This window comes from Scyliorhinus torazame, chromosome 14 (assembly GCF_047496885.1).
Source record: "Scyliorhinus torazame isolate Kashiwa2021f chromosome 14, sScyTor2.1, whole genome shotgun sequence".
Lineage (NCBI taxonomy): Eukaryota > Metazoa > Chordata > Chondrichthyes > Carcharhiniformes > Scyliorhinidae > Scyliorhinus > Scyliorhinus torazame.
Window position 1 is genome coordinate 131,338,529 of NC_092720.1, and position 15,006 is coordinate 131,353,534.

A 15,006-nucleotide genomic window follows, 5' to 3' on the forward strand; every position below is an offset into this window, starting at 1 on the left:
ACCCCCAGAAATCTCAAGCTGCTCCATCAATAGATAAATTAATTCAAGAGCTGTTGAAACAGGGTATTTTGGTCCCTTGCCAATCAGAATGTAACGCCCCCATACTTGCTGTGCCTAAACCAGCCAAACCAGACCAGTACCGATTAGTACAGGATTTACGTTCAATCAATGCCATCGCATAGCCATTACATGCTCTCACCCTCCAACAGGATATTACGGTGTATAGCTCCCACTCGGTCATCGCACTACTGAGGCAACTGCAGACTCAGCATCTTGCCGCAGCTCGTCAGAATAGGTATGAGATATACCTTTTGAACAATCCACGTCTGACATTTAAATACTGTACCACTATCAATCCAGCCTGTTTTCTTAGTGGTCCCCCTGTCCATGAAGACGCTCCTGGCCACAACTGTTTAGCCTTGATTCAGGAAACTACCACAATAAGGGACGATTTGAGTGACATTTCGTCAGAACAACCTGACATGATTATGTGTGGTCAAATATCCCACCGGGGTTTAGTTAATGACCTACTGCAGGCCCTCCTTATGCCAGCACAGATTTCCGTTATTAAATGCGCTGCCCACACGAATGGTACAACCCCAGTTGACGTTGGTAATGAACGAGCAGATCGTGCAGCGCGAACAGCCGTGCAAATTCAGCAAGTGATGGTGCCTAAGATGGTAAGTCAGACTAAACGATCTACTATAAATATGTCTGCTTCTGACAAGTCAATGCCAACCATCCAAGACGTCATAAGGTTACAGGAGGACGCTCCTGAGAGTGATAAACAAATGTGGAAACGGTTAGGTTGTACATATGATTCTGTTTCCTCTTTATGGACCACGCCTGCACATCAGACTTGTATGTCTGATGTGCTGGCTTTATGGGTCATTGAATGTGTACACTTTGCAACTCATTGTGGGGCTCGAGGGACTAGTGATTTGTTGCTGGACACTTGGTGGCACCCTAAAATGCAGGGGTTGGCCCAAAGTATCAGTAATCGGTGTTTGATTTGTCAGCAATATAACACCGGAAAAGGTATCCCTTGTGGGAAGGGGCAAACCCCGTTGCCCAGTGGTCCCTTTGAGACGCTCCAAATGGATTACATTGAGTTGGAAAGGTGTCAATGTTACAAATATGTTTTGGTCATTGAGGATGTGTTCAGCAGATGGGTTGAGGTGTATCCGACTATCGATAATAAAGCTGCTACTGTGGTTAAAGTCTTGATGAGGGAAATCATTCCCCGGTACGGTATACCAGCTCAGTTAAGTTCTGATAATGGGCCTCATTTTATTGGACAAATTAACAAGGAGTTTTGCTCCCAGTTGGGCATACGCCAGCAGTTACACTGTGCTTACAGACCGCAGGCGGCCGGGTTGGTTGAGAGACACAATCAGACCCTCAAAACTAAATTGGCTAAATTAAGAGCAGACACGGGACTGACATGGCTTAAGTTGCTCCCCGTTGCCCTCTTCCAGCTGCGGGTTACACCTGCGGGACCGGCCCGGCTCTCTCCCGCCGAGATTCTTTATGGCAGGCCTCTTAGAACTCCCTGGAGCCTGCAGGTTCCCAGACTGGTTCAGTTTCATCAGATGACTGAAGAAATGACCACCTATGTTCTAGCCCTCACGCAAGTGCTCAAGGAACTCCATGGCCAAGTCCGCGCGGCTCACCAGCCATTGCCCCCAGTACCTAGCTCACTTTCAGTCCAGCCCGGTAGTTATGTCATGGTCAAAAATTGGACTAGGAAGGGGTCGGAGCCGCGATGGGACGGGCCCTTCCAAGTTCTCCTTACCACCCCCACAGCAGTTAAAGTGGAGGGGCGAAGTGCTTGGGTCCACCTACATCACTGTAAATTGAGTCCATTTCCACTACTGGAGAAGGTCGGATACTAACCTGCCTCCCTTCTCCAGTGCTATTTTACAGGTGTGGAGCATGATGGAGTGGCTACGCATCGTCTGCCTGATATTTGGCCTCACTTCGCTTGGCGTGTTATTGGCGATGGACATGGAAAAGGGGAATATTATGTATCTGTGTAGCCCCAACTAATCTACAAGGATACATCACCTATGCAAAGGTGATGTTCTTCGCTGCCCCCATATACGAGGACATGGTATCGACTCATGGAAGGTCATCAAAGTTAAGGAGAATGCAGGAGTCATGAAGCAGTTGCACCGGTCCCGGCGATGGGAAGGGAACATTATATGGACATTGCCTTGTTTTTGGAATACATGTAAATTTGATTTTGGATGTGTTAAGAGTGGTGCAATAAAGGTAAAATCAGGCTGTCAGAAGAGTGTAGGAAGAGGCTATGAGAAAGAGAAAGGGACTAGAGAGAGGACGGGGCGTATGAGAAGGGAAGTACAGCTAGAACGTAGGTTACCGGGAGATACACTTAAGTTAATTAAAGGCCAAACTGAGGAAAACCCGGGTAGTATGAATCTCTTCTACCAGATTTACCACCGTCTGTATGGCCAGGGACGGGTTGTCTGCTACCCAAACCCCGCAGCGGTGTCTAGGTTATTTTCTGTTTCACCGCTTTGGGGCACTCCCCAAACGGTGGTTCATTGTCAGCATTCCGAACCACTGCCCGATCAGGTCACTCTTCCTTACGATCCGGGTTCAGCACCACCGGCTATTTGCCTTCCCCTTCCTCGGGATAATTCCCATTCACAGTACGATAGGCTGCGACGGTGGAGGGCGTACATACCTAGCCACTTCACTCCCAATAGGGATTCCCGGTCGTACGAGAATTGCTTCAGCAGTGAAGGATATGGCTGTTTGCTGGTAGAGGTGGACACAAATATAACATGTCTGTTTCCCACCTGTACGGACAGGAGGTGCCATATCACCCAGGCGTCTGGCCAATGCGTTTGTTACAACACCACTTGCGTTCCATTGAACGCCGGCCTCCAGCTCCTCTGTGGCTGGGCGAATGTCTCTCATATCACTGTTGGGACTAGGGCTTTCCGCATTGCTGGGCGGCCCGAATGGGCATTTCAAAGTTGGATAAACTGGGCTACTGGGGGGTCCTTACGCAACCGATATGCTGATTGTGATGCTAGCCTGCACACGGAACAAGGATACTACTTTTTATTTAATGGTACAGCGACCAACGTTTTGTCACCCCCATTTCCCCGCCGAATTGCTATAGGGACTCTAGTCCCTACCACAGTCCCCTGCCCTTCGGCGTGGAACCTGCATAATCAGTTAGCATGCCGGGCAGTCTCTGCTGAATTTTGCGAGAACTGGAAAAAACCTCAGGTTCTTGCACCCAACCGGGGCCACTCAGCTGGGTGGGGCATTCTGAGCGTATTGACACTGGGAGGTGTGGGGGGTTCCTTGGCTGTCAGTGATCGGAATTATTTTATTTGCGGCCTTACCATCTTGGGAAATGAAACCTTGGGAGCCCTCGGGGTAATAACCAAGGAGTTGTCTCAGCTACGGTTATTTGCAATGCAGAACCGGTATGCTCTTGACTATCTTCTGGCCCGTGAGGGTGGGGTATGCGCCATAGTACAGGGCAACTGTATCATGGGAGTTCAGGACTTGACCGCTAACATCACTAAATTTATGGATCACATACGGGATCACTTGGACGGGATGCAGGATCCTGGCTCTTGGGGTAACTGGGGATTTGGAGGATGGAAGGACTGGTTGATAAATATGGCCATGTATCTAGTGGTAGCTATCGGCTGCATCTTTGTGGGCCTGGCCATCCTTAAATGTGTGATGGGTAGAATGCGGGGTGCACTGGATCAGATCACCGCCCCAAGCACCGAAAAAAAAAATTTAACTGTTAAAATCCACGAGGGTGAGGCAGATGAAGGGGGGCTAAGACAGGAATTGGAAATGCAGCGACGGATCTTTTTAGATGAGGAACCGTAGCTATGGATTGGATAGTTCGGTTATCATGAAATGATAAAAGGAGGGAATGACGAATGTGATATAAAATAGTTACTTTAGAGATATTAGTTAATGTAGTGTAGAAATAAGCCACTTTGATTCTGGCAGATAGAGACAAAGGGATTTGAGACCGCATGGAAAAAGCAGGAAGAGGTGTGTCTATGAGAGTGATGCTGCATTGATAGGGGCCAGAGAAAGGGATTGGAAGTGAGCCAATCAGAATAGATCAAACAGGTCAGGAGGGATATAGGCTGACCTATGGGCGTCGAGTATGTGAAACTTGATACCATTTGAATTGATTTGCAGAGATCCCTTTGTCTCTTTGTTCATTCGCTTTCTGGGATGTAGGAGACTGGATGTCTCTTATGTTTCTATGAAATGAATCAAGCTTGCAAGCTGAATAAAATAACTTCTTTTTACGTGCAAATCCATCTCGACTTTTATTGAGGCCAGACTGACGGAGAAAGAAATTTGGGAATCAACACTCAGACTTCTATATCTCCTGCCCGATGGAAGAATTTGGAAGAGTGAGTAAGCCCGGTGGGAGGGATCTTTGATTATACTGCCCGCTTTCCCCAGGCAGCGGGAGGTGTGGATGGAGTCAATGGATGGGAGGCAGGTTCGTGTGATGGACTGGGCGGTGTTCACGACTCTCTGAAGTTTCTTGCGGTCCTGGGCTGAGCAGTTGCCATACCAGGCTGTGATGCAGCCAGATAGGATGCTTTCTATGGTGCATCTGTAAAAGTTGGTAAGAGTCAATGTGGACATGCCGAATTTCCTTAGTTTCCTGAGGAAGTATAGGCGCTGTTGTGCTTTTTTGGTGGTAGCATCAACGTGGGTGGACCAGGACAGATTTTTGGAGATGTGCACCCCTAGGAATTTGAAACTGCTAACCATCTCCACCTCGGCCCCGTTGATGCTGACAGGGATGTGTACAGTACTTTGCTTCCTGAAGTCAATGACCAGCCCTTTAGTTTTGCTGGCATTGAGGGAGAGATTGTTGTCGCAACACCACTCCACTAGGTTCTCTATCTCCCTCCTGTATTCAGACTCATCGTTATTCGAGATCCGGTTCACTATGGTCATATCGTCAGCAAACTTGTAGATGGAGTTGGAACCAAGTTTTGCCACGCAGTCGTGTGTGTACAGGGGGTAGAGTAGGGGGCTAAGTACGCAGCTTTGCGGGGCGCCGGTGTTGAGGACTATTGTGGAGGAGGTGTTGTTGTTCATTCTTATTGATTGTGGTCTGTTGGTCAGAAAATCGAGGATCCAGTTGCAGAGTGGGGAGCCAAGTCCTAGGTTTTGGAGCTTTGATATGAGCTTGGCTGGGATTATGGTGTTGAAGGCGGAGCTCTAGTCAATAAATAGGAGTCTAATGTAGGAGTACTTGGATGCAGCCTAGGTCAGAAAGATACTCCAGTCCTTGAAGTTAGTTCAATCAGGTTTATTGAACAAATAGCACAGTTAGCACAGTTCTCTGTGAGTTAGACTCTCTGCTAACTTAAGTGTAGTTACTCTGTCTGACTGAACCAGACTAGCTCCTAGCCACGTGGTGGAGGTGCGAGATTGTAACAACACCCTTGACTGACTCTCTAGATGTTCATCAGTGGAAAGAAGCGGAGTGTGAGTGCCTCGTGTCTTTTATAGTCAGATCCCACCCCTGAGTGTCCTGACTGCTTATTGGTCATGTCCTGTTCTCTGTGTCCATTAGTTGCTTGTCTGTATATCATTATGTGTGTGTCTGCATATCATGACACAGGTCAGCGCAGGTCATGGTCTCAAGTTTTGGCCATGGGATTTGATCCCACAACCTTGTAACTCACTAATCTGAAGCTTTTCCTCTGTTTGTAGTTTCCATAATTGATGGCTTCACTTTAGGGGTCATTGTTTTGAAGGCAATGGTGTCAGAGGCAGCTGTGCCTCCATTACACCACACATATAGCAGCTGACAGTGCTGGACATTCTCTGTTCTCACTATTACATGAGAGGAAGCAAGCGACCATAGCAGGAACATTGGCAGTGATGTTGGATCAACCAGACCTGTCTCCGCCCTTTCTCTCACACTACCCTCGAAAAGGAAATCCTTCACTGGGGTGAATGAGGGGTTAAATAACAGGTATTGCAGCAGAAGACAAAAAGGTCGATTGTGAAACATCAACAAACGAAAAGGAAAATGGTGGGAAAATTATTTCAAGCAACTTTTCAAATTGCCTTCACATTGATGTTGCCTTTTCTTTTTTTTAATAAATATTTTATTGAAAATTTTTGGTCAACCAACACAGTACATTGTGCATCCTTTACACAATATTGTAACAACACAAATAACAATGACCTATTTTATAAACAAAAAATGAATAAATAATAAATAACAAAAATTAAAACTAACCCTAATTGGCAACTGCCTTATCACAAGTAACACTCTCCAAAAATATAATTTAACAGTCCAATATATAATTATCTGTCGCAACGACCTATACATATTATACAGTATATATTAACAACCCAGAGAGTCCTTCTGGTTCCTCCTCCCGCCCCCCCCCCCCCCCCCCTGATCCTGGGCTGCTGCTTCTGCCTTCTTTTTTCCATTCCATCTATCTTTCTGCGAGGTATTCGACGAACGGTTGCCACCGCCTGGTGAACCCTTGAGCCGACCCCCTTAGAACGAACTTAATCCGCTCTAGCTTTATAAACCCTGCCATGTCATTTATCCAGGTCTCCACCCCCGGGGGCTTGGCTTCTTTCCACATTAACAATATCCTGCGCCGGGTTACTAGGGACGCAAAGGCCAAAACATCGGCCTCTCTTGCCTCCTGCACTCCCGGCTCTTGCGCAACCCCAAATATAGCCAACCCCCAGCTTGGTTCGACCTGGACCCCCACTACTTTTGAAAGCACCTTTGTCACCCCCATCCAAAACCCCTGTAGTGCCGGGCATGACCAAAACATATGGGTATGATTCGCTGGGCTTCTCGAGCACCTCGCACACCTATCCTCCATCCCAAAAAATTTACTGAGCCGTGCTCCAGTCATATGCGCCCTGTGTAATACCTTAAACTGAATCAGGCTTAGCCTGGCACACGAGGACGACGAGTTTACCCTGCTTAGGGCATCTGCCCACAGTCCCTCCTCGATCTCCTCCCCCAGCTCTTCTTCCCATTTCCCTTTTAGTTCATCTACCATAGTCTCCCCTTCGTCCCTCATTTCCCTATATATATCTGACACCTTACCATCCCCCACCCATGTCTTTGAGATCACTCTGTCCTGCACCTCTTGTGTCGGGAGCTGCGGAATTCCCTCACCTGTTGCCTCACAAAAGCCCTCAGTTGCATATACATGAATGCATTCCCTTGGGGCAACCCATATTTCTCGGTCAGAGCTCCCAAACTCGCGAACTTCCCATCCACAAACAGATCTTTCAGTTGCGTTATTCCTGCTCTTTGCCACATTCCATATCCCCCATCCATTCCCCCGGGGCAAACCTATGGTTGTTTCTTATCGGGGACCCCCCCCAAGGCTCCAGTCTTTCCCCTATGCCGTCTCCACTGTCCCCAAATCTTCAGTGTAGCCACCACCACCGGGCTTGTGGTGTAGTTCCTCGGTGAGAACGGCAATGGGGCTGTCACCATAGCCTGTAGGCTAGTCCCCCTACAGGACGCCCTCTCTAATCTCTTCCACGCCGCTCCCTCCTCCTCTCCCATCCACTTACTCACCATTGAAATATTAGCGGCCCAATAATACTCACTTAGGCTCGGTAGTGCCAGCCCCCCCCCTATCCCTGCTACACTGTAAGAATCCCTTCCTCACTCTCGGGGTCTTCCCGGCCCACACAAAACCCATGATGCTCTTTTCAATCCTTTTAAAAAAAGCCTTCGTGATCACCACCGGGAGGCACTGAAACACAAAGAGGAATCTCGGGAGGACCACCATCTTAACCGCCTGCACCCTCCCTGCCAGTGACATTTCCTTCTTTAAGAGAAGCGATATCGTTGCTTCAGACATAGTCGGGGGCAGTTGTCCCCTTTCCTTTGCCTCATTAAAGGTCCTCGTCAATACCGGGGCGAGCAAGTCCACATATTTCTATAGAATTCGACTGGGAATCCATCCGGTCCCGGGGCCTTTCCCGCCTGCATGCTCCTAATTCCTTTCACCACTTCTTCTACCTCGATCTGTGCTCCCAGTCCCACCCTTTCCTGCTCTTCCACCTTGGGAAATTCCAGCCGATCCAAGAAGCTAAATTGTAATATAAATATTACTCTTTTGTCTTGCTGAGTTGTATTGAATTCTGATGAGAAATAGTCGAAGTCTTCCAGATGATGAGAAAAATGTTTATTGAGTAATATATGATAAACTAGTGAGTTCTTTCACTTCAATACTAAACTAGTAAAACAAATAAGTAAGTTTATATTAAATTAACAGTTATAATAATACACTACACTCTGATCTGATCACGGGTGGGATTCTCCGACCCCCCGCCGGGTCGGAGAATCGACGGGTGACGGCGTGAATCCCGCCCCGCCTTTCCGACGCCGGCTGCCGAATTCTCCGGCGCCAGTTTTTGGGCGGGGGCGGATATCATGCCTCGCTGGTCGGGGGCCGTTGGCAGCGGCCTCCCCGCCAAATCTCCGCGGCCCGATGGGCCGAGCGGCCACCCGTTTTCGGCCAGTCCCGCCAGCATGAAATGGACATGGTCCTCTCGGCGCGACCTGGCTTGGTGGGCGGCTAGCATAGTCCTCGGGGGCGGGGGGGGGGGTCGTGGGGGGAATCCGGCCCCGGGGGGACCCCCCACGGTGGCCTGGCCCGCGATTGGGGCCCACCGATCTGCCGGCGGGCCTGTGCCATGGGGGCACTCTTTCCCTCCGCGCCGGCCTCTGCAAGGCTCCGCCATGGCCGGCACGGAGAAGAACCCCCCTGCGCATGCACAGGAAACACGCCGGCGTTTCTGCGCATAGAATCATTGAATTTACAGTGCAGAAGGAGGCCATTCGGCCCATCGAGTCTGCACCGGCTCTTGGAAAGAGCACCCTACCCAAGGTCAACACCTCCACCCTATCCCCTTAACCCAGTAACCCCACCCAACACGAAGGACAATTTTGGACACTAAGGGCAATTTATCATGCCCAATCCACCTAACCTGCACATCTTTGGACTGTGGGAGGAAACCGGAGCACCCGGAGGAAACCCACGCATACACGGGGAGGATGTGCAGACTCCGCACAGACAGTGACCCAAGCTGGAATCAAACCTGGGACCCTGGAGCTGTGAAGCAATTGTGCTATCCACAATGCTACCAATGCATGCGCCAACTTGTGCCGGCCCACGGCGGCCCTTCGGCGCCGGTTGGCGCGGCGCCAACCCTTCCGCCGCCGGCCAAGCCCCCGGAAGTGGGGAGGATTCCACAACCTCCAGGTGGCCCGACGCTGGAGTGGTTTGTGCCGCTCTTGGCGCCGGCGTCGGGTCATCGCGCCAAGTGCAGCAGGATCCCGCCCCACATCTTCACTCTAGCTGTTCTTCACACATAACTAAAGAAAGAGTGGGAAACTCCTTTTATAGGTCCTGTTAGTGTTGCCACCTAGTGATCATCTGTCTGTACTTACCTTATATTAACTAAACATGTATTAACACAGAGATCACGACATTGACCTTGCAAAGGAAGGAAAACCACTGACTCTTTCAGGACCTCTCTGATTGACCTTTCTGAGCTATCTTCACTTGGAAGGAAAGCAATAATGACTTCCCGATGGGCACCTGAGTTAAAATCTCGATGCTGTCTAACTGGCGTTACATAAACAAGATTTGCATAAATGCATTGCAGCCCTGACAGCAGAGAGCTGCCAAAAAGGTGGCCAGTGGAAGAAATGGGAGTGGTAAATATTCCATTTTCATTAGAGAGCCCCTGCTGTTACCACGGAAAAAAGGTAAGTTAAACTCCTCCCCCCCCCCCCCCCCCCCCCGCGCCACCACCTTAAACGTTGGCTTATTTTAGGATGCATTCTGACCCTTTGATTTATTCAAACATTGGAAAATCCAAAGGGAGTTAATTCAAATGCTCCTCCCAAACTGGTGTGAACTATTTTATATTTATGACTGTTTTATATTTATGAAATATAACCTTGTTCTGACCCTGATAAAAATATGTAGAATTTTTTGGACAGTTACAAAGCCAGCTTCTCGGTGCTGGAGTAGATTTTCTAAGCAAGCATATCTTCAATCCAAAAATATCCTTTCTTCCCATCCGTGTTGAGTTAGGTAATTGAGGACTGCAGGCAAATTCTTGAGCCGCCTTGGTCAAAGCTCTATAACACACACAGGCTTTAATCAGCGGCTCCATCAGCTATCTCAGTTTTATTCAAACTTTTTTGCCTGGGACCCATTTTTATCAACAGGCCATTCTTCGGGACCCATGCCGACCGACCTTCGGGACCCATGCCGACCGACCTTCGGGACCCATGCCGACCGACCTTCGGGACCCATGCCGACCGACCTTCGGGACCCATGCCGACCGACCTTCGGGGCCCACGCCGGCTGACCTTTGCAACCCACGCCGACCGACCTTTGCAACCCATGCCGGCCGACCTTTGCAACCCACCATTTTCACTTACCTTTAATGTGATAGTTGAGCCTGCTTGGTCCTCATGATCTCACTTGCTTTGTTGTTCAATGTTACATTTCTGCTAAGGACTTCGGTTGATGACTTAAGATCTCACTGCATCCGTTGAAAAAATCAAGAGGCTGTCCTCAAATTCGCCATGCTGAGTCTTCAAATGACTTTTAGGCCTTGAGGGTTTTAAACTTTCATTTGCCAGTGCTTCCCTGCATATAACACACATGAACTTTGAATCCTGATTTGCATTGGCACAATTAATAACGCAGACCTCAAGTGATCATCTTTCTGCTGCTTTGTTCCTGTTTTCAGCTTCATGGGTTGTTCACCAGGGGGCTTGGAGTTCACACCAGCCCTGCTGGCAGCTCCAAAATGGAGGAATCGCTCTCCCACCTAGAACATGTGATGTCAGCGTACTGGTCACGTGACCTGCTCTCTGCCGCCGCTCCAGGCAGGAAGACTCCAGCGACGTAAAATAAAAATCTGCTCCTGGGTCAATGCGCTGGTGTCAGGAGGAGGCGTTCTGCCTTGCACGCATGCGCAGAATGGCCGGCCCGCTGAAAGCCAGTCGTGGCCGGTATTTTTAAAAGCCGTACGCACCATTTGGCAGTTTTTCCCGTGATCGGGAATGCTGCGATGCATTGCCCCGCTACCCTCCCAACACCCACCCACAGGTCGCGAGCCTCGGTTTTAAAATGACTGAGCTCTCTGTTGCAGGGCAATAGATCTCCTATGAGACCCTGGCTCTTTTGTCACTTCCTTTCTCACATTGGAGCCCGAATAGTTTGAATAGAGGACATTCACAGTCACAGTGCATGCTGGGACAGCTACGCCTCCATGGCTGCCTGCGGTGAGACAAAGCACTAGACTTGCAGGAGATGCAGGTGACCTTTCATCCACAGTGGAGGCCAGGAGCACTGAGGCATGGAACGAGGCCAGTGACCAATATCACAAGATCACCTATTTGGGCAGCTTCTTCTCCATGGCATGCAATTTGGGAGATTTTCCAGAAACATGAATAGCGTGCACCCAAATTTATGTTGAGTCTCATCAGTACGCCCAGTTCCTCCTCTACCTTGCAGAATAATACAGTAACATCCCCCTCCTCTGGGACAATCACCTCACACATACACATTCACACATAATCACTCAGACTCTCGCACACACAGAGCACACACTAAGACACTCAGCCACACAAACACACACACACTCTCACACACAGAACACACACAGACACACCCACACATATACACAGCCAGACACAGGCACACGCACTCTAACTCACACGCTCACACAGACACATACCCACAGACACATCATCGCACACAGACACACATAGGCACACATACTAACACACTCAGGCACCCACAGACACACAAATACACACACACAGTCACATTCACTCACACACGCACACTAACACACATACATATACAGGCATCAGAGACACACACATACCAACACACACTCACACAGACACATACACACAGATACATTAGCACACACAGACACACACACTGTGATGGTCCTTCCTGCTGATACCCTGATTTTCTCTTTCTTTATTTCTGCTGTTATCATTTTTGATCCATGGATGCTTAATGGACATGTATCTTTAAGTCAAGCAGCAGAGAGAATGAGGGATCCAAGAGGTTGCAACATAGTATATGGTGCTGCTCGCTTTGGACAGCAAGACCCAGACTTTCCAGCACCTGAGAGATGAAGTGGGACTCGGTTCAATCGGTTGGTTGGCAATGCATTGGCCAAAAGGTCGTATTCTGCCCAGTAACAGGTGGTGATTGGATGGTTTCCAGAAGCCTCAGGAAAGCAGAGTTTAGGCCTGCAGAGACAAAGAAAAGGACCTGCTCACTCTCTGCTCTCTCTCTCTCTCTCTCTCCTGAAAGGCTGTGAGTTGCTGTATTTCTGAATCTATAGAGAACCTGAATGAGTCTACAGTGAAACCATTACAGGCTGCAAAGAGAGGCCTGGATCTGAAAGCTTACTTTGAAGGCAAGTCTGCTTGAAGACAACCATCTGAAACAAAGACTCTTTTTCCTTTTGCTTATTACTTTCATCCATCTCCTCCCCTCTGTGTTTGTCTGTTTTGTGTGTGTGTGTAGATGATGGGGTAAGTTAAAGTGGGGAATTAAGAATGAGATAATAGTTAACAAGTTGTATTTGCTGTATATTTAATTACAGTTTTCATTATAAATAAAAGTAATTGGGCAGGAGTCTCCGTCGGCTGACGGCGGAATCGGGAAATGCGATTGGGCAGAGAATTAGTTCCAACGGCAAAATCTTGGTGGGCGCCAGTTTCACGCCAAATCGCAATTTTCTGTCACCTTGACAGCAGCGTCAATGTCTTCCAGAACGCATGTACAGTAAATAGCGTTGGCAAATCATTAGCGGATCTGACCCGGTATTCTCCAGGGCCTCCGCGATTCTCTGCCTCCAAGGTTCCCAATTCCCGATGGTGAGGCTCACTTGTGCTTTTAAAAACAGTGAAACTGGAGCAGTGGCTGATGAGGGAGAGAGACGAGGTCGGGCACGAAGAGTAGCGACAATGGGGTGCCGGTCCTGACAGTGACCGGGCTGGCTTGGGGAGGGGGGGCCCTGCTATGGCTGGGGGCGAGGGGGGGGAAGGGGGTTGGTGACAGGGGAACGGGCCGTGTGGCCAGGGTGACCCCCCCCACAGCACTGGGGCAGTGCCCAGGCACGAATTGTCATTGCCATGGTCTGCAAGGCAGCCATCTTGTTGCGCAGTACACTGACCACTCACCATAGCCCCCTGATTCTGCAGAGTAATACCGGCTGTATGGTTGCCCCCACCCCTCCACCCCACCATCCACCTCCACCCCACCACCCCCCACACCCCAGCCCCCACCCTCCACCCCACCACCCCCCGCACCCCAGCCCCCACCCTCCACCCCACCATCCCCTTGCACCCCAGCCTCCACCCTCCACCCCACCAACCCCTACACCCGAGCCCCCACCCTCCACCACACCACCCCCCGCACCCCAGCCCCCATCCTCCACCCCACCATCCCCTTGCACCCCAGCCTCCACCCTCCACCCCACCAACCCCTACACCCCAGCCCCCACCCTCCACGCCACCACTCCCTGCACCCCAGGCCCACCCTCCACCCCACCATCCCACGCTCCACCGTCCGCCATACCAGCACCCCCAAACGGCCGCTACCCGCCAGCGATGCATCAGCTGACTCATCCAGGAAAACGGCCACTGTAGCCTCTATGGGGCACCGGACAGTGGCCAGCTGATGGTACCCCTGGCAGCAGGGGTAGGCACCAGAGGCCCACGTGGTTCCGGACACCGACGGGGAGAGGACGGAGGGGGGAACATGCATGGGCAGAGCCCGCAGTACCAACCAGGGGCACCGTGTAGCCCGTTGGACCTGGCCAGACATGGTGGTATGCACCATGCTAACATGTCTGCCTTTTACCCTCTGCAGCTAATGGATATTGGAATTCAACCAGCAATGATGGCCTTCCTCCTAATTGCAGCAGCCCTGGGGGATGCACTGCAGCTGTATGAGATGGAACTGCTCGACAAGGAGGAGCAAGTTGCAGCAGTGGAACGTGCAGCAGTGGAGTGTGCAGCAGTGGAGCGTGCAGCTTCAGAGCGTGCAACAGCGGAACAGGAGGCAGCCACTGAGGATCAAGAGCCCGCCGCACACCGGGCTGAGGAGGAGGAGGTACAAAGGAGGCGCCGCATGAGGCCTCCCATATACAGGCAGTGACGGTCATTCGAGGGCCTGCTGGACTGAGCATGCCGTTGACGTCTCCGGCTAAGCAGGGAGACAGTGCAATATATCTGCCAGATCACGGGGGAATGGGGGAGCACACCCGCTCTCAGTGGCTGTCAAGCTGATGGTCGCCCTGAACATTTACGCTATGGGCTCCTTCCAGGCACTGTGTGGGAACCTGTCCAAGGTCTCACAGACCTCGGTGCACAGGAGCATCCGTACCATCACGGAGGCTCTATATGCCCAGGCAGCACAATACATTCATTTTAATGTGGACCAAGCCCACAGGAGCCTGGGCAGTGGAGTTCACCGCCCTCGACGGAATGCCGCAGGTCTAGGGGGGTGATTGACGGGATGCATATCACCTTATGGGCACCTGCAGATGACAGGCCGCTCTACACAAGCTGAAAGGGGTTCCACTTGATGAACGTGTAGCTGAACTGTGTCCATCAGATGCGCATCATGCACGTCTGCGCCCAATAGAACATAGAACACAGAGCATACAGTGCAGAAGGAGGCCATTTGGCCCATCGAGACTGCACCGACCCACTTAAGCCCTCACTTCCATCCTATCCCTGTAACCCAACAACACCCTCTAACCTTTTTGGTCACTAAGGGCAATTTATCATGGCCAATCCACCTAACCTGCACGTCTTTGGACCGAGGATCACAGGCATACCCATGCAGAATACCGGGCAGTGTGCAGGACGCTTTCGTCCTGGCACACCCGATGATTCAC

General features: G+C 50.5%; 1 protein-coding gene across 1 annotated transcript; it reads left to right on the plus strand.

Moving 5' to 3' along the window:
• Positions 1-1,889: 1,889 nt before the first annotated feature.
• On the plus strand, positions 1,890-3,775 carry LOC140389358 (uncharacterized). The gene is made up of 2 exons (XM_072473525.1): positions 1,890-3,264; positions 3,689-3,775. The coding sequence occupies exons 1-2, from the start codon at positions 2,161-2,163 to the stop codon at positions 3,731-3,733; spliced, it is 1,149 nt and encodes a 382-aa protein (XP_072329626.1). The 5' UTR covers positions 1,890-2,160; the 3' UTR covers positions 3,734-3,775.
• The last annotated feature ends 11,231 nt before the right edge of the window (positions 3,776-15,006 follow it).